This window comes from Stegodyphus dumicola, chromosome 3, assembly GCF_044657685.1.
Source record: "Stegodyphus dumicola isolate Sdum_Otavi_A_Nest chromosome 3, ASM4465768v1".
NCBI lineage: Eukaryota > Metazoa > Arthropoda > Arachnida > Araneae > Eresidae > Stegodyphus > Stegodyphus dumicola.
In genome coordinates this window covers 144,199,486-144,224,812 of record NC_140770.1, presented here as the reverse complement: position 1 = coordinate 144,224,812, position 25,327 = coordinate 144,199,486, and the positions used below count along the sequence as shown (strand labels likewise).

Sequence of the window (25,327 nt, the reverse complement as noted above, 5' to 3'; positions counted from 1 at the left end):
TTCCTATGCTGTCGTAGTGCCCTGGGACCCACTGTACATAAATATCTGTTGTCTTCTGTAGTTTGAATTTTTCCTCGCATTGAGCTACAGTTGCGGGTACCGGATGATACCACCCGATTTTCCGGGTGTCCAGCCCTGCTGGCACAGGACTACAGATTGCTCTTCAGAGGGATCTGTTCTGACGATTACTTGTATTGCAGCCTCCCTGTCGAAGGTTTGTCACTGATTTGGCAATAGGGAAATGTTCTTTGACGGGGAGGGAGTAAAATCTAGCTGCACTACTGTTGCTGATAGCTGATCCGTATGCGTACATATGAAACCTTTCGGGACCAGGGTATTTTGGAGCGATCTTTTGTATTATTTAAACAACAATTAAACATATATATTTTAGTTGCGGATATTTTTAGTTTAACTTGAAGCATTTTAACAATACTTATATAAGCAACTCAGTTTATAAAATTGGAAGATTGCTTCGTGAAATAGTTATGGCCATAGAATAAGGCTACATGACTTTGTTTAATTATAATGTAGTATTGTGTGGCCCCCAACTTGTCAGTAACTGTGCTAGTGACTGCTATGAACTGTAAATTTACACAAACACGTAAGAAGGGTTTAAAGCCCTTTTTATTCCACTTTAGAAATAACAGCTGCGTTCACTTGACGCTCACAAACTACGCCGACCCGGCGGTTTAACAAAAATAGAAATGTGAAACTAAAAATTAATGACAGGATGAATAAACAACTAGATCACTACCTACGAGGCTCTGAAATCGTAACTAGCCTAACCGCGTTCTAAAATACAGCTGAGATTCAGCGAGCTTACTGATTAAGCAGTTGAACGATTCAACGAATTGCCGAGATAGGCACACAGGCCGAAACGCGCAGTTCTTAAATTTCTACCTAACAACCTTCACGTTCGCGATTCAAGAAGCACACTTACAAACTCGTTTCCCTTCTATTTAAACTCAACTTACTTCTGCTAAAATTTGAATATACTGCGCGTTCTACTACAATTTACATGCTCTGGCATTGGGAATTCTAAAGGAAAGTAAAGGCTTCACAGGAAAGATAGCTTAAACTTAAAATAAATGTTAGTTAAAATAAATATAAACCCTACAATAATGACAAATTACTTTTATTTCTTTAACAGTTGCGAATCTTTTACGACGGTCGTTAGTTTTAAGAATTTTAGTTACTTGTTTATTTTGTAACATATATTACACAGACTCACAATTTGTTCATGGAAAAGAAATGAAGGAATTACACATTTTAAACGAGAATTCATATTTTAAAATGGCATAAATATTTTCCCTAGCCGGGATTCGAACTCCGGACCTCCCAGCTGCTAGTCGAATGAGTTTTTCTACTACGTTATGAAGTCTTGTTGTAAGAAACAAGAAAATTCCTTTCAAATATACAATTATAGCTGCCAATCAATTTATAAAAACTACCGTAAAGTTAGGCTTCATCAAAGTTTCATTTTAAACATTCTATTATTTCCGGATTTTCATTTTAAACCTTTGTATGTAGACAGTATTAAAAAAAGAGGAATATAAATCTCCAGTTTAAAATTTTTAATAAAAATTCTGTTTTGCAAGCAATTTTTTAATTTGTTAAAATTCTGGGCGCAAGCGGAAGATAAAAATTTTCCAACTTTAACTTCCCTTAACTTGACTCGTAAATTTAACATTTTTCTAATGACTGAGAATTATATCTTAAAATTCAGTGAATGTATTATATAACATAGAAGAAAGTTATATGTAATTTGCGACAGTTTGATATATTTTTCATAATTTCGACAATCATTTCTAATTTTCAGCCAGTTTCTTTGGAATTATTGATGACAAGTTTGTCTTCTAAAATGTAATTTAAAGAGATATTTACGAACTGTTGAAATTGATTCAATTTTTTCTTGTTTTTTAGCCCGTATGCCCAGCAGCCAGATGTGCAGGCCGCATTTTCACACACCTCTCCACCCGTGGATTTCCGAAGGTGCCAAGCCAATGGTGCCTCATCCTGCCCACGGTTCAGCCTGGTGCTCTCCTTTCTCAGCCGCTGGGAAACCCCCGCACCACCCCAGCGGGTCATCGGGGCCGTTGGGGGTCCACGCACCGCCCCATTCCGGTTCCTTACCACCCCATTCTAGTCCTCACCTCTTCAGCTTCCCGCCAACGCCGCCGAAGGACGTGACGCCAGACACGGTGACGGGCAGCACCGGTGGACATGGTACCGGCGGCGGGGGTAGCGGAAGCGGCGACTACGGTGGTTCAACGTCCGGACTGGTAACTTCAAGCAGTGGAGAAGACATCAAGGTACACCACACGCCCAATATGATCACCTCCCTCGGCTCGGCCCTCAGCAACTGTGGTTCGTCCAGCAGTGGAAAGCCGAGAGAAGGTAGTGCAGCCTTTTCCTCTGCTCTCGTACCCGTTAATCACCACCATCAGCCTTCCCACCACCATCAGACATCCCACCATCACCATCACCACCACCACCACATGCCCACCTATCCCCCATACGCGACGGGTCCGCCTTCGGCAGGCGGCTCGACGGACTATTCCGGAACGTCATACCCGTTCCACAGTTCCTTGTATGGTGCGGTGGCAGTCAAGTCAGCATCTTCCATGCAGAATTCCAGTGGGAACTCCAGTGGGAAACCAAGGAACAAAGGCCGATCCAGTGCCGGTAAGACGACAAATCTTTTGTGTGAATGAAGCGTCGAATCTAACACGGAAGCTTCTGCTCAGCTTGCTGTCTAACATCACAATTCCCGCACCACTCTTTATGTAACAACTACACAATCACTACTCATTTTCTCCTCAATCTGTCCCTTCACCTCTGTTCTTTGCTGCCTAAATGATATGTATGTATACAATCTAATTATGTTTGTTGATTAGAGTTGATTCAAATGGTTCTCCCCGTATCAACATTCTCCTTTCTCTATGACAAATGCTATTCCAGAAATCTGTTTTATAGTTGCCTTATTTGTGACTTCCCATTGACGTACCATTTGAACTGGCTCTAATAAGTACTGAAAGTGCTAAATTCATTGCTTCTTTCAGAAAGTCCACTTAAAGCTAAATTCTGTGCATCGTTTAAATAGAAGTCAGTACCTAGTTCTGCCCATAAATCAGTTACGCACATTATGCTATATAATGGCATTAACCGAAGTTATGCATAAAGGCATCAATTGCAAAACAGTCATCCGTTTTAGTCTTTATGAAACAATGGTATAAAGGCAAAATTATATAGCATAACGTTTATATCTTAAATGACTTTTAAGTTTGAAGTGAAAGGAGAAGTACCAGTTAGAAACCTTCTCTAAATGGTAGAAAAAGGGAGCTTTTAAAAGCATTTTTAGCAGTTAAATGTTACTAAAGGAAGCACTTAACAATAACATAGCTAGGGCAGACAACAATTTTCAATTTCTTTAAAAAATTTTCATTCGGCATTTTACAGTTATAGGGGAGGAATACGGTGACAAGTTTTTACTTTTGAGCAGGCGTAAACAAATTAATTTATTGACAAGGTCTCCTACTTAAAAGTTGAAAAAGTGCTTTGAGAGAATCTTTCTTCAAATATTCTTCAGTTTTGTATATTAATAGAAATAAGAAATTATAAACTTAAAAAGTTACCTGTTTTGACCGAGTCCGTGTCAGTTGATAATAGTATCCGTACTTGACAGTACATATGTTTGCAGATGTAGTTACCAAATTTATAAATATTTTCTTTCTCACCAACTTTAAATTATAAACATTTGTACAGAATATGCTAGGTATTTCTGAAATAGGCAATGAAAAATTTGCTTTTTTTTAAATTATGTTGTTAATAATGCTTTTCAAAATGTTTTAACCTGTCTTTCTAGCTTCTCTGCAATTAACCAGCGATAACAAATAATTTTATTTAACATTTAAATACGCTTCTAATTGCTTAAATCCTTCTAACTGTGTAAAACTGACCGCATACCATATGACTTCTTTTATTTGTCATTATAGCTTTAACTATGTTTTCTTTATTTTTAATGATGTATACTTTTAGTGAATAATTAATTTGGGAGGTATGATAATTATAATTAATTTGGGAGGTATGATTTTTTATAACTACACAGAATTGTATATCTGTGTAGTTATAAAAAATCAATTGTTGAAAAGAGAATTTTGTTCCTCTTTTGTGAGAAAGTACTTTGAAATACAATAGATGAAATTCTAATTTCAAAATTTTGAAATTCATCTAATAATAACTCCCTCAGATTGATTATTGCATTATTAATTAGGACTCACATAATAGTGTTGTTCATACTTAGTTGAAAACTAATAACTGGAAAATGGAAATAAGATGAGTATTTTTCTGACATTTTGGATAAAAAAGTATTATTTCATAAGTATTTATTTTTCAAATTTATTGACAAGAAGGGACTTCTGTTTTCTCACTTTACTTTCAATTACTGGTTTGTTATTTAGCCTTAGATAATTTCTTATATCTTCTTCGATTTGCTAAATACTTGATTGTTCTTTTAATATGTATCGAAAATAACGTTTTTGCTTCGGGAAAGAAAAGTATCTCTAAAGTTAATTAACATTTTATATTGCAGTTTTGTATGCATGAAAAATGATTAATTGGGTCACGATATTTAAATATTTAATAGATTATTTCTAGGTGTTAATTGAATAAACTTAGTAAAGTGAATATGTTGTATGAATATTCTTACTGGCGTCAAACTGAGGTTTTTAAAGTAAAGTAATTAAAATATTAACATTATATCAGGTTATCGAATCTACGCAGTGCCAGTCTCGTGTTGCATTTTCCAAAATGCTGCATCATCGGAAATACAGTGGTCAGAACATTTGACGGGAAGACTTAAAAGTTGAAACAATTTTTACAGACAATATTTCTTCTTTTGATCTGTGTTGAAGATAATTGCTTCCAAAAAGTCTTAAGATTTTCTTTCCTTTATTCTTGCCCATCTTTCCTCGATATCCTTTCCAAATCTTATTCGATTCATTCGATATTCCAATAAGGAATAAGATTCCTTTTTTTCAAAAGTAATGCGGGAAAGTCTTTTTCTTAATTTCAGTATAGTTTCGTACTGGTAGACACTTATCTTGAAGAGTGATGTTAAACAGGAAACTCAATGGAGGAAACAGAAAATATATAGAGTGCAGACAGATTTCTTGAGTTTACAGCATGTGGCTTCTCTGTTTATCAAATTCATTTTGCTCATTTAAACAACAGTTCTTTCGCTTACGAAAGTGAATGTATATAAATTTTTCGCTTCAGAAACTCACTTTTTGGATAAAAATGTCCTAGCATTCCATACAAATCCGAAATGGAATAAAAAGCGAGTCATTTGCATTCATTTCTTTCTTCAAATAGTTTTGAGGCCTCTCCTGATGGTTTTTTAAAAATAAACAACACAAAACTGCAACCCGCAGCTTCACTGGCAAAGGAAAAGCGCCCGTAGCTTTCCGAATTCTTTAAAAAGGCATCTTTTTGCGTACCAACCAACAATTGGTAACCTTTGCAAGACAGGATAAGTGAGCTTTTATAAAGATAATATTATATCCATTACACAGATTCTCAAAATGGTTTTCTCGTACGAAAGTCTACATTTCGAAGGAAATAAAGTCATATTTCTTTTTTATTATTTGCCCCATTCTTTCCCCGCCCTTTTCTCTTGCCTCTAGATTTTATTACCATCTTTTTAAGTTCGGGGGCTGGGGGGGATGGAAATAATAATAATAATAAAAAAGGAGTTCCTTTTGTGTGGCAAAGGGCGTTTTTTTACCCCGAGGGGTTTATGACTCCGGTAGTGTTCTGCGTACTGTCGCATTTTCCCATTTTCCCCGAGTTTTTATTATTTTAGCAACAGCCGGGGACTAAATGGCTTTGCTGAGCAAAGGTTCCGCATTTAGAGAAGGTAATCTGCGTGAAGTAACGGAAACTGTACCTTGGGATTCAATAGTGTGTTTTTAAGTGAAACAAAGTTTGCAGTGCATCATAGGAAACGCGTCTCTTTGTTTGCATTCGGGTGAAACATACGATATTCATTTTTAACTGTCTCTTCATAATACAATATAAAAGGCGCCGTCAATAAGATTGTATTGCTGGAAACCTTGCGTTAAAGTGAAATAACTTCATGCTAGCTGATAGGGCATGTAGAAAGCAATTATTTTTATGACCAACTATATGCTTTTGCAGCTTTTCAGCACTCTTCGGTATTGTGCTTTCAACAAAAGTCACTATGCGAAAATTATATAGCGAATATGTGTTTCGTTGGGTTGTAAATTGAGCAGCATTTTCCAACAATAAATTCCATACCTTTGCACGCTATTACTTTAAGGAATAATTTTTTTTTTTTTTTTTTTTTTTTTTTTTTTTTTTTTTTTTGCATTGTAATTGTCATAAATAAAAGATAAAGTGAAAATAACATACTTCAGGATCACGGATTTCTTATCCTTGATGAACCATTTTTAATTAGAAATTGCCCTCTTTGTAATTCTTTTCGCAGGATATATTCTTCCCATCTCATTGTTCATTTTTAGCTGGTTAAACTTATAAGATATTTTCTACTGCCTTTCTGTATACCTTCGTAGTGTAACGATAGTACACTTAACGCATATGAGAGGTCCAGGATCGAGTCCCAGAAAGGGCATTGGTCATTTTTGATGTGCTCCTGCTTCAAAATAACCTAATTTCTCTACAGTGGTGACCGAACTAAAAAGGTGGTGGATGATGATGCTTCACCACCAGGATTTGGCGACTGGGTCCACTAATCTCCAGTGACCCTTTAAAAGGGGGAGTATTTAAGGTCGTTTTCTCCCTCCTTTCTGTATGCCTTCGTGGTGTAATGGTAGCACACTCGGCACGTACTCGATAGGTCCGGTTTCGAGTCCCGGCGAGGGCATTGCTCATTTTTCATGCCTCGAGCATCAAAATAACCTAATGTCTCTACTACTTAATTTAAGTAATTTAATGTGTACCTCGAAGTACTTTGCTTGTTGTTTTAAGCCTTTATTTTTTCTTTTTTTTTTCCCCCTTCGAAATATAATCCATGTTATTGTTTTAAAATACGCCACAAATAATTTTATTGAATTCTTAATTATTAGCGTGCAACATACACATATATATATTTTGACGTCAATGTTCTCGTAAAATGAATTTTTTCCCTATAAAAGACTTTTCAACATAATATTATTGATTGTCTTTCAAACTGGCCATGTTTTTCAGTCCATTCTCAAGATACTGAGTACCAGAGCGTCACCATCGAGATAGATAAGACCTGCGCTCTGAAACGAAACTGGCTTGTGACGTCACGGTTAAGGGACCCTCAGCAAACTTTTTGTTGGCTTTTATAAGTTGTAATTTTTTATTCATTATGTTTTAAGAATTGAATTTATGTTTACTTTTGACACCTGAAGCATCATCCATTGTAATAATTACTAACACTAGTAATATAAAAATTGTCAGCAAAATTTCTGTCGTAAGGGGTTAAAAACATAACACTTATTTCATTACATAATATGTAGAATATCAAATGCAGAGTAAATTTGATTCTTGACAGAGTACTGTGTTCTTAAATTTAAATATCAATGTTTTTTGCAAATCATTAAATATCATTTTATCATGATGAAGCTTAAATGGATATGTTTAGCTAACATAGCTTCTGTTCACTTTTATATATGTTATTATCATGCAATCAGTTTGTTTAAAATTTGTTATGCAATACAAACCTTTCTGAGAATGATAGAAAAGTTTCTAAAGTAATGTATGTAAGATTCATATTAAGGTAATTAAATTGCGAGACTGCAAAATGAAATTTTAAAAATGTACAGTTATTGACGAAGCAGTAGTAATTGAATTCATATGTAGACATACTTGTTTTCATTGTATTTCAATTCAATGCAATTTTAAAAACAATTTTTTTAATTATCTTTTAAATTACAATCTTTAATTTGAGTACGTGGCACCACCAAAAGCTATGTAAGTTAAGTTAAAAAAATTACTTACATTATACAGAAAAGTTTTGAACATGATGTTAGGATTTATATTTTCTTTTCATGTGGATATTAATAGAAAAAATATTTTCAGAACAGAGGTAACGCTTATAGTTAAATAGGTATGATGTAAATATTTGCAAGAAATTTCAGTTTCTAAAAGTTTTTTAAGTATTTCGTATATTTTTAAAATATTTTAAAAAAAATTGTGTATAACTTTATTTAAAAAACTTTTTTCCTGTCTTATTTGGAATTTTAATATTGATAGTCTTCAGAACTATGTAATAAACATTATCTCAATTTAACTACAGATTCTGTCGAATAATTATGTAGCATTAAGAGGAAAACATTAACTGTAATACAGATTAACATACAATATGTAAGTAAGAAATAATTTTAAAACTAGACTATTTAGTAATTTATTACATTCAGAAAAATTTGCTGACTGATATAACACATTTAAATGTTAGTCTAAATATTAAGTAGTCTCTTGCATTCGTTTGATGTTTTATAATCCTGCTACATTAATATGATAGATATAAAAATATGCAATAATTATAGAATGAAAAATAACATGTGTTCCCACTGTCAAACATTTTGTTAAAGTAGTGGGTGAAACAAAAAAATTTGATGCGGTGATGAGAATCAACGAGAGACACAAAGACAGTGCAGAAAAATCAAAGTAAAAATTTTAGCTACTTGAATTTTAAAACCAATTTTTCTTCAAGGAAATGATTTGCTTTTAAAAGCACCACACCATTCTCAAATAATTTTGTTTTGAAAATAAATACCAACAAAAGGAAATGAAAATATTTAATATTCGTATAAGCTTTGTAAAACATTATATTGCCGCTTGTACTTTTGTTTTAGACTGATTTTATAGTATGAGATACCAATTTCATAGAATAGGTTTAGCAAAATGGGTGTTTAGCAAGGAAGCTAAACTGCGCGAAGACCGGTCCCCTAGCAGTGACGTAGTAACTCAGCGCGCAGGCCTTACCTATCTCGATGGTGACGACCAGAGCCGAATTTTACCTTTTTTAAAGAAAATATTTCCCAGCAATAAATGAAATTTATTGAATGAACGAAACTTAAATAGTGCAAATACCATTCCCCACCAACCATTGATTTTTAGTATAGCTCTGAATTGTCTTAATCTACTGACATAGAACTTTTGTAGAACTTTCTACAAAGATTAAAGTTTTAATTAATTAATTAATATTTTAAATTTTGCATCGATATATGATACATAATTAAGTTTACCGACACAACAGTATGTACACTGATTATCAATTTTATTTTCACCGTATTTAAAAGCACTTGATAAATCAAAGCTTCTTCTTCCCTGTACGGGATTTTCTCAAGTATGCAACAAAACTGCAAAATGAAACTAGTCAAAGAACATAAAATTTGTGTTGTTATTACTAATCTCGCTTGTCTGACAGCAAAACAAGCCCACGAAATTCATCGTAGCAAGGAGGCAAGAAGGTTGAGCCTGTCGATGGCAAGAACCATGGACACTATGCAGGTGACAGAACGATACTGTTGACTCCCGACCCCAGTTTTGAAGAAGAGCAACCAGGAGGGACAAGTCCGAGTATCTCCACCCCCTCTTCCCCTACCACCAACATGTTGAAAGGAATTTCGGCTTGCCACATATTTTGAGTACTTCAGTGCCGGACAAACATTATACGTTTACCAACATCCACGCCTTCTTCGGAATGTAAACTCGGGTTGTTTGGTACGACAGTCAGTCATTAACCACTATCCCTTTTGGGCGGCACATACAACTTAAAATATCTAATTAAGTATTACGGTATTTTACAGCAGAAATCATATTACAGATAGTTCAGCAGCATGAACAATAAAGTGAATTTGAATCAATTCGGACATCATTTGAAAGAGCCTTCTCACAATGCCAAACTCCTCCAGATTTTTTGCATTTCGAGGTTGGTTCAGTTAAGCGAAGGCTGTCTGTAAAAGGAAGGTATGGCTTTGCAGAGGACTTTCGAAGGGCAACTGGCTTATATACTAGTTACACATAGGAAAACCACAAAAATGACCATGCAGCCAGTCCGCTGACTAGAATATGAATCTGAGTCAGGTATCTATATTCAATGGTTTTATCTTTTCGGCCATTAATGGGTATTTATTATACAGATAAATGTAAATAGTACTATTACATAACATTAATCATTATGTGCCACGTCTCATTACCGATATGTTAATTGTGTTAGATGAGCACGAATATAAATAGTGGTGGGTAAATAGGAATGTTTCACAAATGCAGATTAATTACTTAATTTCATTTGGGTGGCTTCAGTTTGATCAGATTTTAAACCTAATAGTTCTGAAAGCAGATTAATTACATAATAGTAATTATCTACATTATTTTCAAATAATAACAACTAAGAATAACATTAACAGCTGGGGAAATTCAGCCTTAATTTGGTCTATTATAGCAGTTGTAACTGTACGTATCACATGCGAGTTCAATTATATTTGGCATTCCATATACATTTAAATAATTTTCTTGTAAGACTGCAACTAGTATACTGAGAATGCTCTGTGTTAAATAGCAGTTCAATTTCATGCTAGTTTTCATATCTTTAGATGGGTATGTTCGATTGTTGAATTTGGAACAGATAACTCTGTATTTATTATTTTTAATTGATGAAACGTAAAATGCAGTGTCAGCTATATAAGACCCATTTAAATGTTTACTTGACTAGAAGCTTTTGTTAAAATTAGGCTTTCCAAATCTTATTTTCTGAGAGGTACAGAGAGAAAAACGCCAGTTTGATGAATAGTCTGTCTTCGTTCCCCAATATATTGGAGAGGACATACCTTTTATCACTGAAATAAGAATAAGTTTGCTTAAAAAAATCGTTTTAAGTCGTCATGAAACGCATGCATTCAATAATCTCTTTAAACCACAAAGATTCCACGTGTAATATGATACGTGTGCGAATGACATAGTTTAGTTAGGACATCAGATTCCACTGCAGATCATATTGATTTATAAAGCCTAAAGCAATAAATAAAAGGTACTTGACTGGAAGTTATCTCTAGATCTATTTTGACATCTGAAGGTTTTGTGGTAACATCAATCAAATGAACACCTCGATGAGCATAATTTGGGCGTCTAAATCTTAATTAAGCTTATTCAGCCCTAAAAATTGCCAGCGGGAAATAAAGAAGGAAATACATTGAGAATTTTTTGAGAGTATGATAAGTAACTATTTTTTTTTTCCAATTGGCAGATTGTGAACAGTTACAGTGTAACACAGTCCATTAATCTATACAAGGCCAGATGCCGTGGTCTCTTTATTATGGAGGCACCTAATAGGTGGGGCACTAACGCCTCCTATGAAGGTACGGACAATTACAACTATGCCTTCTCTGGGACTCGAACCCAGGCCCTTCGTTAGGCTTTCCTAACCACTATACCGACTGGGCAGCTGAAAATTAACTATTTGAATAAGTATTACAGAATTTAGAGATTTAAAGAGGGAATTTTTATTAACTTTAAAGTGAGGTGATTCGCTATGCATATAATTATTTTCTTTATTTTTAGTTTTAAGAACTCGTTTTTAAAAATCCCGTATATGTTTGTTTCAATCTTGCATTTTGTTTGCACGAATCCAAACGTTTTTGCTTTAAGATACTTCAGGCATGATGGTTGATTAATGTATTTCATATGGAAGGTGCTCTTAGTAGCTTGGATTTCGAAGTTAAAATAACGAAAAAAAGAAACGCATTAAATAATCATAAAAGGCCGCCCAGACGGTATAGTGGTCAGGTAAGTCTGACTGCGATACCGAAGGGCCTGGGTTCGAATCCCGGAGAAGGCATGGTTGTAACTGTCCGTCCCTTCATAGGAGGCGATGGTGGCCCACCTATTAGGTGCCCCATAATAAAGAAACCACCACATCTGGCCTTGCATAGCTTAATGGACTGGGTTACACTGTAACTGTTCACAATCTGACAATGGAAAAAAATATATTCATAAAAGTCTATGTTTTGCTGAATTAATATATACCACATGAATAATTACTGGTAAAATTAGACTTCCGTTTGGCCCTATAGTTTTAAATACTGAACATTTATAGTTCGTCATGGATTCGAAACCAGGATAATAAGGCTAGTTGCAAGGGTGTTTTCGTGTTTTTCTCTACGCGTAACATAAACACGAAAGTTTCAGAAATCCTTCCGAAAAATATCTCTTCTTATCAGATAAACTTCGGTCGCTTTTTACCGTTCCTTAAATTGCCCACTTTTTTCGAGAGACAAAAAGACTTGTCTTTGACGCTTACGTCAAAATCCTAAATTCTAGATCTTTTTCGAGAAAATTTATTAGAAAACCCAACTAAAGCTGAACTTCATTAATTATGGAAGTTCAGATTAGTGTGTGTCACATGCGTTAAGCCTGACGTTTCAAAAATAAAATTGTATTGTTCATATAATAAAACCAATCCTGTCATCTTATTCCTAATGCAAAGAGTTACTTATTTAATAATGAAAGGACATTTCTTTTTAATTCGAATATATTTTGTGACCTTTTTGTAAAACGTAAATTTTGTTTCCTTTTCTAATGATTAATATTGTAATCATTTAGAATTCTTAAAATCAATTACTGGATTTAATACATTAAGCTCAAATCTGAATTAAGAAATTGTAAATTCTCAATATTCAGCACTTATTTTATCTACATTCAACTCTTATTATAAATTACTTAAACGGAGTTCTGAAATGCATAAGGAGTAGATTAGAGCGGTTAAAATGAAATTGCTTAAAAGAGAGGATAATTCAGATTGTTACATGCTCCTTAGCTTGTTGGAAACCCGAGCATAATTAATCCGTTCTTAATTGAGCTTACTGTTTATTAGTTTTGTAAAAAAATACCATGCTTTTTATGTACGATAATATTTCATTTTAAAATTAATTTTCGATATTGCTGTTGAACTGAATTTTATAGTTTGAGTACGTAGAACATGATATTTAATAAATAAAAGTAACACACAAAATGTTAAAAATACGCCCCTTGGGACGTAATGTAAAATGTGAAACCTTTCAGATTTTTTTATCATTATTTCTTGCTTATTTTTCTCTAGAATTTCTGTCTGTATATTTAATATCAGATTCGGAAACAGCAGACACTTTTAAAGAAACGACGTGTAATTGTTAAAATAGGAAGAAGAGAACTTAGAGTTTATTAGTATAAATCCTCTGAAACTTCAGAATAGAATATGCTTTTCATTCTCTAATCAAATATTCCCTTCAGATACATGAGCAACAATAACGTCAAGTAGTCAGTTATGCTGTTGAAGTTATTGGAACATCTAATCCGATATTTCGTAGCAATTACCGACACTTAACGTACAACAAATGGACTACTTCAATCACCAAAGAAGCCCAACCCATATAATTGCACCATCATCATACCTTTGCATTCGATATCCCATGATAAGTAACAAGTTTCAATATCTTCTCAGACAAGGTGCACTTATCTTCGTTCTTCCAGAGGAAAAGTTGATTAATCCGTGACCAGGACTTAACACCGCTGCTTTTGGATCTTAATTCATATGATTATGACACCGTTTTAAGATGGCGCAGCTATGAATGGTCCGTAATAGTACATACACAGCTGATCTTCCATAAGCTCAGCTTATATTTGTGTAATCTTCGTCTTAATCGCGAGCGACACCTGTTTCCTTGCGATTTCGTTCAGGTAGTTATGTAAACTTAGCATTGTAACTGCGACGATGCAGTGAAGCAGCAGGAGATACGGAAGATGTTTTATGTTAACATGTTTGAGAGGATTCTTTTCCTTTGAAATGATTTCTAGGAGAGTGAAATTTGTAGAATGGTAGATGTCAAAGCACAGGGAATTTTTTAATGGCAGGTACCAAAGCATACAGTGTGCTTGATGATTATGTGTGCATTGGTTATTTTTTGAAAAATCTCACCAGATTTGGAAGCCTCTAAATTTGAATTTGAATTCTCTGAGGGCTACATGTGTAATTGCAGGGCCGACGAAAATAAAAATTAATTTCATCGCTTTGTGTTATTTGTGAAAGAAATATGCAAATACAAACTTATCGCACTGTGCAAGTTTGTCAAAAAGGACGTTATGGAGAAATAAAATTATGTAGAGACATTAGGTTACTTCGAAGAAGGAGAAATGAAAAATGAGCAACGCCTTCGTCGGGAATCGAACCACGGACCGCTCGAATATGCATCGAGCGTGCTGACCACCACACCACGAAGGGATGCTAAGAAGGTGGGAGAAATACCTTATAACTGCTTTCCTTCGTTTAAATGTATTTATTTTCTTCGAAGTATAGTATGAAAAGTAATAAAGATAAATAAACGAATAAGGTGCAGAATTAAATTCAAATCTGCTTCTTGCATTGTGGTAGATAAATATTTCGCTACGAAACCAAAAGATAGCCCAGTTATCCGCATTTTTTGAGTACCTGGATTGGCTGTTTGGAGTTCAAGTGTATGCAGAGAAACGCACAGACAGAATCCCTGCAAAGAGTTTTTGTTACTGAATAACAAATCAAACTATTTATTGAAAGAAAAAGGAACTCTATCGACATAAAAAATAATCGTAATAACCTCAAGTAAACAAAGAAGAACGAACAGAATCCGAATTTGCTTCGCTTGGTTAACGGGCAGAAGCGGTGCCCACGAAAAAAATAATGATAATAATTCAATCGTCTGCTCAGATCCGATTAGATTAAAAGCCGCCTACAATTTAAGAATTCTCTGTGTTGCTATCAGTAGAAGCGCTAAGTAGAGAACAAAATTGTTCGCCTTAGAAAGCCCCTTTTTTTCGTTCGGAGAAACACAACTGAGCGCCGCAGCGATTTTTATCGATAGTTTCATTTGCATCAATTTCTAATTTAAAACCCTTAATTTTACTTTGCCTTTGTAGTTATTTAGTTTTTATACCCACAATTTTTTGAGTAATATTTTCTTTTTGTAAATCTTTATGCTCAAAGATTCCAAGCACGTAATTTTTTTTATTTCGATTTTTTATGCACCTTTAGTTTTTATGACTGTTAGAAAAAGAAAAGTGAAGAGGGAGGGGGTTATACTTTTTTTTTTTCCCCGTTCCGGACTCTTGTGTTGTAGAGAATTGAATTTCGCGAAATTATCGGATTAAGAAAATAGAGTTTTCGGTATTAATCTGTAATCTTTCGCGGAAAGGGTGGTACTGAGAAAGAAATATCGCGTCATTTTTTACGCCTTTAGGAACAAGCTTCTCATATCTCTCTCATCCATCCTGATTCGTCTCCTCCTTCTGTCGTTTCGCGGTTGCGGTTTGAATCGCTGGGTTCAAGTGAATGCCTTTTTTATTTATATTCGACGAACAATGATCTCAACAATGTGAATAATTTTGCGACACGTTTGAATTCACCGATAAGTTGTATCTATGCAAAGAAATGTTTGCTATTTAAAACGAAACTTTTATTTATACTTTTAATAGCGAAAAACCAATTATGCAGGAAGCTCACACCTTTGCAAGCTCTTATTAGCATCACTGAAACACAATCCGATTAATATCCCAGAATTATGATATAGTGTCACACTCAACAAATTTAGAATTAAACTTTTACTACTACATAACTAAATTTACTAAATAAAAGTGTTTTTTAATTCCAGTAGGATGAGTGTTACTTTTCATTGGGTCCTTGTAGATCAGCTTTCTCTGTTCAGCACACACACGCAGCTTAATGGCTTAGTCTTACTTGAAAAGATTGATTACTTATATACCATATCAAGCATGGCCAAGAAACGATTCCCGTCTTGAAAAACAATAGCTCAACTTCATGACATTAAAAAAAAAAAAAAAAAATAGTATTATCCGGTATTTCTTCGTCTTTTTAGCATGCCTTCGTTCAGCACGCTCGTCGCGTATTCGAGAGGTCGAGGTTCGAGTCCCGGCGAGAGCATTGCTCATTTTTCATGTCTCATGCTTCGAAATAATCTAATGTCACTACAGTGGCGCCCGAACTAAAAAAGGTGGTGGATGATGATTCTCAACCACGAGGGTTTTCTAATTGGGTCCTCTAATTCCCAGTCGCAGGGGGCGTGTATAAGATATTTCTCCAGCCTTCTTAGCATGCCTTTGTGGTGTAATGGTCAGCAAGCTCGGCGAGTAATGGATAGGTTCGAGTCCTGTCGAGGGCACTGCTGATTTTTCATGTCTGTTGCTTTGAAATAACCTAATGTCTCTACTGTACAACATATCTTTTTTCAACAGTCAACCACTTCAGCGACTTACACAGTGGTGATATTATGAGCAGAAAAAATAAGAGCAAGCGGAACTGCAGAAAAGGCGAATACATTGGCAGCTCCTTACGTTGATGATATACCTCGTAATTAAATGAATCCCGCTAAAACTCTAATTGGCATTGGGAAAATCTGAACGTATTTGATTATACAATATACACCGAACTGCTCATTTCAAATCCTAGAGTTTGTTAATAAAAATTTCTAAGTTTTACGCTGAAATAAAAATAGCATTGCCAATCGTTAAATACATTATTCCCGATTCCAAAAATTCGTGGAAGCCATCTCGACTATTCCCACCTTCGTACGACTTTCATAAGCCGAAATATTAATTAAAAACTTTGAAAGCTCTCATTTTGACTCACTTTTCAGAGCGGCAACAGTCTCCGCACGTTGGAGATAAAAATGCTTCATCTCGAAAAGTGAAGTGAAATATTGGATGGAACTTGAACTTTTACGCCCAGTTGATTAGAAAGACGAAAATCATTAAAAGCTGTGTGCCATTGTTGCTGATATAATAGGAGAGAACTAGCTTACTTTTTATGTAGGTTCCGTATCGCATGAGACTGAAAACTGTATGACTATGAATCTTATTTTTTGCATCGTTATTAGAGAAGAACTACAGCTTTATCGTTCTCTCTGTTGCTAAATGCATCACTCTCAATCTAACTTAACTGCCATCGGGTAATTCCTCTAGTTAATTCATTAAAAAAAAAAAAAAATTGCATTATAAGCATTTTTTTATTCTAATTACTGCAAAATCTGACAGCTTATATTATCGCTAAACGGTAACCTCTCCCTTAAAATAACGATGCTACATAAAAATAAATCTAAAAAACACGGGAAAACCTTATATATAGTCTGCATTTTTAACATTAAACTGATATTCCGAGTATAACCCATAAAAGCTTTTCACAACCCCACATTTAGACAGATGGGGTGAAGAGAAGTCTTCCTGCGTTTACATGGAAACGTGCAATTTCAAAGTCAAATTTGAGGTTTGGAGTAGTTTTTATTATTAGCTTTGTTCGTGTTTATTCTCTTTCTTTTGTAAGGGTTTGGGCGCAGCTGGGTGTCCTACAAGAAGACCAAAGTATAGAGGTCAACTCGATGGGCGATAAGATTGGCATTGTTGAATCAGGCAAAAGCCCCTCTTATTGCAGCCGTTTAACATTTATCGGAAAAGAAAGAGAAGCTGAAAACTAGAGGAAATAGTTTGTACGACAGTTGAAGGCAAGAAAACTGTGTATTTTACATTCAATTCTAAGACATTTTTTAAAATACTGCATGTGATTAATAATGCAAAGCATGAAAGTAATATTTTAATTTAATTTAAACCTCCTGTACAATGCATTTTAAACTCCGTATGGTGATAAAATGAACAAAAAAGATATCTTTCAAATTTTGTATTACATCCAAAACGGCTTTTTTTAACGTTTTGTGTGCTACCTTTGTTTATTAAATATCATTTTCTTTGCACTTAAATCTTAAATGCAATTCAACAGCAATATCGCATGAGCATATCTTTAGAATTTCCGATATACAGTCTCGCGTGCTAGGAGAGGAAAAAAAAAAAAAAAAATCCGATATACAGTCTCGCGTGCTAGGGGGGGAAAAAAAAATTCCGATATGCAGTCTCGCGTGCTAGGGAAAAAAAAAAAAAAAAAATTGTCCCCACATAGTGTTGCCATTGCTCGCTTTGAAATCTTTAAGTCTGTTAATCAAAATTTCGCTAAAGTGCTACAAAATCTGAAATCGATAATAAAACAAATTTCGAATTCCAAATTCGGGCTTCCAGACGCACATATTCAATGGAAGATTACATTATTCGAAATTTGATGGCTCTAGGTATCGTTATTTTATCAAAATGCGAGAAACATGCATACTTTTATACATATTCTTCATTATTTAATTTCTTTAAATATAACACAGGGGTCTAATATTTGGTGGCAAGTAAACCAACGCAAAACGCCAAAATGAAATTAATAGCCCTTCTGGGCTAATAATACAGTACGTTAAAGTAATATTTTAATTTAATTTAAGCCTCTTGTATAATACATTTTAAATTCCGTATGGTGATAAAATTTGGTCTGCTTAATGTTTCATCATAATATCCAATTACGTACTTTACAGTCTCCAAATATCTGAACTATTTCATAATTTATTTAATGTAGCCAAAAATAAAATATTTTAAGCAAATTAATATATAAAAATACGTAATATTTTATGATTTCGTAATTTCTTTAACGTAAGTTCTTTAAATTAAAGATATTATGTCTTTTAAGGAATTAAATATTGTCGACGTTGCAACACTGCAAAGGAATCTCGCATTTAGTAGAAATAGAATTTCTAAAATGTGATGAAATTTCCTAAATTTGGTAACTACGTTTCTTTAACAGGCGCCTGTCTAGAAGAGTTTTAAGTTCACAAATAAAATCATTCTTTATTCTTACTTTCATTTAACTCATAATAAGGTTCTGAACTGAAAATAATTTATAAAATATTAAAGGTTTCATAGAAAATGAAGTATTGCAACAGCGAATAATGAAGTATGTCTCATATTAAGCTAGAATATTTCCATAGCAATATATTGCAAATGCGTATTTTAAGGGCTATTTTCTTCTTAACCTAACTGATCAGCTAAATTCCAGTGCTGTGAAAGAATGCTAATTGAAAGAAATATGAATGCATTCTTCTTACAAAATTTCGTATTTGAGAAGGATATTCGAGCTAAAAATTGATAAATTATTTAGTTGACAAAACTTTCAGCATTTAATGAGGTTAATATTATTTTTAGAAAATCTTAATTGTTTTATTTGAATACTTAAGTTGTTTAGCCATTATCTGATAACACAAATTTAAAATATTTTTCGTTTAAAATCCTTTCCATCTGTTGTGAGAAAACTAAATGTAACTTTTTGCAGTTCGAAGGAAAATTTACCTCTAAAGAATATGTTAAAAGGAATGATATTTGTTCTGAAGCACTGCTTAAAATTTAGAATTTTAGAAATGCACATACATTACGCACTAATTCATTTTTCAATCAATTAGCAAATTAAATAATTTTTTATTCGTGTATGGAAGGTAATATAGAATAAAATACTTACTTAAAGGTTTTTCTTTATTAAATGTGATTGCTACTTGTATTTTCTGCTTTTTACTTTAAATTCCATTAAATGAATTGTGGTTCTAACCACTGTATTTATGTGCCACATAATACTGATGTAGAAAAAGTCCGATTTCGTTGTAACCTGTGCAGAATTTGATTCAGTGGTCAGTGCATGACCTTGACCGGACCACTGACTCTTGTCCTGTAAAAGGTATAATACTTTAACGACGTGTGAATTGACCCAACCATTTCTATCCCCTTCCTTTTACAGATGACAAGAATCTGTGGTCTGGCTATAGCAGAACTTTGACTAACAACGGGATTGTACTGTGGAGTTCTGATACCGATACACACTATTCTAACCCCTGTGGTAAGAATCTGTCTCTCTTCTCTTCTCTCTTTCTGTCTCCTGCTTGCTTGTCTAATAACCCTTCTTGCCTGCATTTTCTTGCCTTGCTGTGCCCTCATTTTTGCTGTGCTTTTAAATGATTGCCCGTATAAATTTTGATCTTCATACTTTGATGCCTGCTTATTCATTTTCTCCCCCTTTCTGTTTCGTGATGTCTTGTCGTGATTAGAAGGATATATGATTCGTAGCAAGATCACAGTGTGAAATGTTGTCTTATTTTAGTTTATCTTTTAAAGTTAATTTCTATTTGTATCTTGTGGTGTCTGTGGAATAAAGTAACACGTTATGTGCTCGTGAACGTTTTATAATTATATTTTTATCTTGTTTGCTTGGTTCCTCTGTGAAGTATGTACATCTGAAGTTGATGAAAATAATTGTTTCAGATGGTGATGATAACTCGCAAATTGATATCCCAGCACACAAATAACTCACGGAATGATTTGTTTAAGATCTGATTCTTTGAAATTTCAGCCATTTGACAAAGGGTAAAGAAAATGAGACGTGACCGTATCATTACTGCATTTGGATAGTAGGGCATCATAGTAACATAACCCAAATGAAACATTCAAAATTCATAGCTGCCAACTCTTCTGGAAACCACTGTATCTCTGAATTTCGAATGTTGAGCTTAACTTCAATCTAATGCTGCAGCGCACACATTCCTTAAATGTTCTCATATCTGTTCGTTTACAAAGAATGTTTTCCAGTGAGGAGTGGAGACGTTATTTTGAGTTAATGTATTTAATTTTGAAGTTTTAAGGTTACACACAGTTTAAATGTTATTTTCACGATCGTTACGATCGAAGTTGTTGAATTTTACACAAATAATAGTACAAAAAAAAAAAGTATTCAAAGATTGTGCTAAATTACAATTTAAGCAGCTGTAATGTATCTGACTTGTCTGATAGTGGCATCAAATGAAGTCCAATGATTTTATCTTGGCAAGGATTGCTACTGTTGTTGATTTAAGTCCTAATCACACATGTCTCCGCTACGCGGCACTGGATGTCGAAAGGGGCAATTCTCAGAACCCGAACGTTTCCATGAAACCTACGTTGCTAGGTTACCATTTTTACTTTTTAAGCAGAATTGAACGGCAAACAGTAATCGATTATCGCTCAGATTGGGATCACGGGATCCTTCAGACGCAGAACTTTCGTCTGATTAATTGATCTCTACCCGGGACAGAGCTGCAGCAGAAACATTTTCGGCTAGGTTTCAAAAACTCCCTCGTAGCCGGTACATCGTTTCCGTAGCTAGGAACTTCCAGCTGACTTCGCTTCCAGCAGAGCTGTTTTTTTCTTTTTTTTTTTTTTTTCTTTTTTTTTTTTTCCTGGGAATCCTACCTTTTAGACTAGTGCTGCCAGAATCTCGTTTCTCAAAGTCCCGTCTAGCAGGGACCATCGCTAGATGTGATAACCCATTTAGACCTTGGACATAGTATAGGTGACAGTAGCAATTTACCCAGCTCCTTAATTTGAATTATTTTATTTACGTTGGGGGAGGGAACCGAATTTATCCCATCCCTATTCTCTTTGCAGCACCCTGTCTAAAGTCGGCTGTAAGTGGCCCCATGCCGAAACGATACTATACACTTACAAACATCCGTGCCTTGTCTGAGGTATGACCATATTGAGGTATAACCGATTCCCAGGTATGACCATTGGCTCATTTTCCTCCTGTTCGAGGCGACTACAATTCACACACAAAAAAATCTCATGCTTTTAAATGACCAAGTCTTCAATTATTGTTAATCCATTTGAGATCACTAATGCGAATGCAGTGAAAGTTTTTTAAGATGATCAGCTGCAATTTCAAATAATTTTGAACAGTTTAAATAATTTTAAAATCTTCTTCTGAGGGAACCGCTTCAAAGAACTTGGTTATCCGTGATACCATTATTTAATTATTGTGTGTATAAATAGGATTCCCTCTTTTTTAGCTGAATAAAATACATTTGCTTGTTTTCTAAATTAAATGTTTATTTAAAGTATTTTCCCAAAGAAACAGATTCGGTGTAACAGGTAATTAGGTTGATTTGAAACAGTTCGTCATTAAAACAATTTTTGAATCCCCGCAAGAGCTAGTGTATACGAGCTAGTTTCCCTTCTCCACGAAGGCATTCCTCTCTTTAGGCTGATAACCCTCGAGACTCCGTAATAACATAAACCAAACCGAACCATATAAGAGCTGAATCGCTTTCCAGAGAATCCACTCTGCCAGGATAGAAACAAATGGTAATTTGGCGAAGTAATACTTGATGAATATAGAGGGTGGACAACACATTCCAGCGAATTATTTTAGGAATTTTTTTTATTGGTCTTGCAACATGTTGGTGAACACTGTCGTGTCGGGAAAGAAACTCATCGTGTCTCTCGACATATTCTGGACATTTTTGATTCAATGATTTATTAAAATTTTTAACACTCGGCATTGAAGGTCGAATTGGGTTGCAAAAGCTAAATTGTTTTTCGGTCGTTTCCATGCTTTTTATTATGTGCATCAAGATTATTATGTTGAAGCCGTCGAAACCATTCTTTGCAAACTGCATTCGATGAAGTAGTTTCACCGCAAATTTCCAACAGCAAACAGTATGTTTCTGCTGCGATTTTCTTTGTAATAAAATAATGAAGTTAATCTTTCCGCAAATGCTGCAATTTTTTTTTTTTTTTTTTTTTTTTTTTTTTTTTTTTTGGATACAAAACTTGATATTTATAAGAGACTATTGTATACACTTAAAACAAATGTCACATATTAACTATTAAAAGTCATTGTCAAGTGTTTCAAATGCAACTGTTCTTAAATCTGGTTGTGCGTAAGCAGTACTACTAACATCATCTCTTAGAAAAGGACGATTGGTTGCATCTGTATATTGGGAGGAATATTGTATGTTGGAAGATGTATTGATGCATTTTGCATATCGGAAGGAATGCACATCTCTCTGAGGTGATTATTTTAGAAGCCGGTCGACAAGAGAACTTTCATTCAATTTTTTTCGCCTTTCTGTCCTTGGATGCACTAAAAATTCTGATGTTTTTTCACATTTTCAACCCCTCGTGATAGAAAAATAAGAAGGTTATTGTCAGGAATTCTGTGTTTCAAAGAGCCTCATCCAGATCTTCATTGATTTCCTTGAATGGCTGCAACATACCACAAAGTCACCCAAAGTGATCCCCTGTAGCTAGTCTGTCACAGCTCCATCATTCACATATTTATAGTCAGGGCCACTCAAGCGAAATTCGGGGATTAGTTCGGGGGAAAAAGAAAGCAACAAAGACAAAATCAGTTGAGTAGAAAGCTGCGATCAGGTGGGCTAAGACGCAAGAATGCTCTTTTGGTCAAAAATAGGTGTGCAACCTCTTGTCTACAGTGTTCTTCCGGACACAATGAGTCCACTACACCACAGTCTTTCAAACAATATACGGTACTAATGTTGATTGACAGTCTGTTCTTGAGAGTGGTTTTTATTTACTCACCCTCATTCTCCTAAAGAGAGGGGGTGTCTATCTCTAATTGCAACATTTGCTTTCCGTGTCCTTCTAGAAAATTCGTTACTTGTCACCCTTATCTCAATGTTTGTCTTTCTGTTAAAGTGACTCAGCACTTTCTGGACATTTTTTTTTTTTTAATTTGAGGGCTTTAATTTTTTTTATTATTACTGATGACTACAATTAAAGTAATTAATAATTAATCCATTCGTATTATTTTTCTTTTTCTGTGCATACCAAAATTCATACTTAATACTATTAAGAATGTTATAACATGGATATAGTAAAAAGAGTAAGTTATTTGATAACTGTTTGTTGACGTTTTAGCCCTTTATGACCAGGCAGCGTTATTCAGAGATCCTACTAATCGTTGAAAATAGAGCAATAACAATAGAGGTTGATGTCAAAAGCACAATTTCTGTTGCAAAAATATCTATACTGTTGAAACACAAAAACTTTTGACACCTTTTCGGGAGGGTGTCCACGTGTTACACAATAAAATACTTCCTTTTTTCCTGTCAGTGAAATATTTCAACTATCTGACTAATCGTAACAGCCAATGGGCCAACTAGAGAGGGGCGGACCGACACATTTTTAGAGGCGACATTTTTTTGTGTGAAACGCAATTTTCGAAGATGAACAATGATTTCTTTATAAATTTACGTACGGAATTAAATTGAGAAGAAAAGAGTTTTTACACGAGATAAAATATTCAAAGAAATTATCACGTGATACAGTAACAGATTTTTTGTTACATATCTCTTTCCGTCGAAACTTTTGAATCAAATTTACGAACATCAATTAAATTAGGATCACGATGACATAAGGGAGAATCGCTCATAAGAAAGAATTGCGGAGTTTTATTTTCGTTAGTGCTTGGGTTTAGTTTAGTTTTATGAGATTACGGCAAACCTTCGAGGGTTATCTACCTAAGAAAAGGGATGCCTTTGTAGAGGACTTTCTAAGGGAAATTGGCTCGTATACACGTTACACATATATTGCTTGGCAGATAGGAATAGAAATCTAGATGGACAGTCTTTTTGAATTTTGCAATTTATGTTAAAGTACAATCTCCAGAACAAAGTTAGATATATTTAAGAACTACAAAAGTATATTTTTCATTTAAGAAATCTATCTCTAGTGTCTACACAACAACAGTTAGAGCAACCGAATTTTGCAATGTCATCAGTGGTTTGGTGAAAAAAAGAAAAAACAAAGAATCTCTTAAAATAATAATATAATTTTAAAATGCTAAAATTAAAGTTTTTCTTCAAAAATAAATGTAGAATTTTAATTTGTTTTCTTACATATAATTTTGAAATTATTTCTGACTATTTGTTTAGTTGTTTGTAGTTATAAAAGAGGTGACAAATTCAGGCTCCGCACCGGACGGCAACATTTAACAGTCCATGACACAATCTTTCTTCAGATATCTCTCTTTGCATTTATATAGTTATGATTATTATTATTATGGGACACAATGCTTAAGTATAAACAAGTATTTATAAATGAATAAAATTCGATTTCGAATTCTTTATCGAATTTGCATTTGATCCCCAAAATCCCTTTTTCCCCTCTTTATCTCTGGTCTGTTAAGTGTGATTTTGCTTCCGAAGGCAATTTCAAATTTACTTTATTTACGTAATCATAAAAATTCCTTGTATAAAAAAAAAAAAAAAAAAAAAAATTTTTTTTTTTTTGGGAATACTCTTAAAACTTATCAAATTTTATTCTTTCCCTAAATATATGGCCTTAATAATTCCAAAAATTTTCAGTCACATTTAGAATGAAATTTGGTGATTAGAATCTGAACGGTGCTATTTTGTAATTTCATAAAAATAATCGTGATTTTAAAGAAAGAAATAGCTTTTGAAAATTTAGCTCAAATTACGTTATTTATGATAAATATATAAGTACCTGCACTTTCGTCAGAAGGGAAACTATTAGAATAAAAATTATAAGTGATGTTATATTACTCTAACTATTAAAAATGTGTCTTTGCAAAGTAGCAAATTTGGATACT

At 34.1% G+C, this 25,327-nt stretch overlaps 1 protein-coding gene across 10 annotated transcripts in view; it reads left to right on the top strand.

The window, feature by feature from the left end:
- The window catches only part of LOC118183479 (GATA-binding factor 2-like), a 550,695-nt gene that overhangs the window by 437,660 nt on the left and 87,708 nt on the right, over nucleotides 1-25,327 (top strand). For 8 of the 10 annotated variants that reach the window (XM_085813406.1, XM_085813403.1, XM_085813408.1 and 5 more), the window contains 2 exons: nucleotides 1,924-2,685; nucleotides 19,679-19,777. In XM_085813406.1, coding sequence (XP_085669532.1) covers nucleotides 1,924-2,685; nucleotides 19,679-19,777 — 861 coding nt within the window. The remainder of the gene's footprint in view (nucleotides 1-1,923; nucleotides 2,686-19,678; nucleotides 19,778-25,327) is intronic. The other 2 variants (XM_035353039.2, XM_035353038.2) reach the window with 2 other exon arrangements.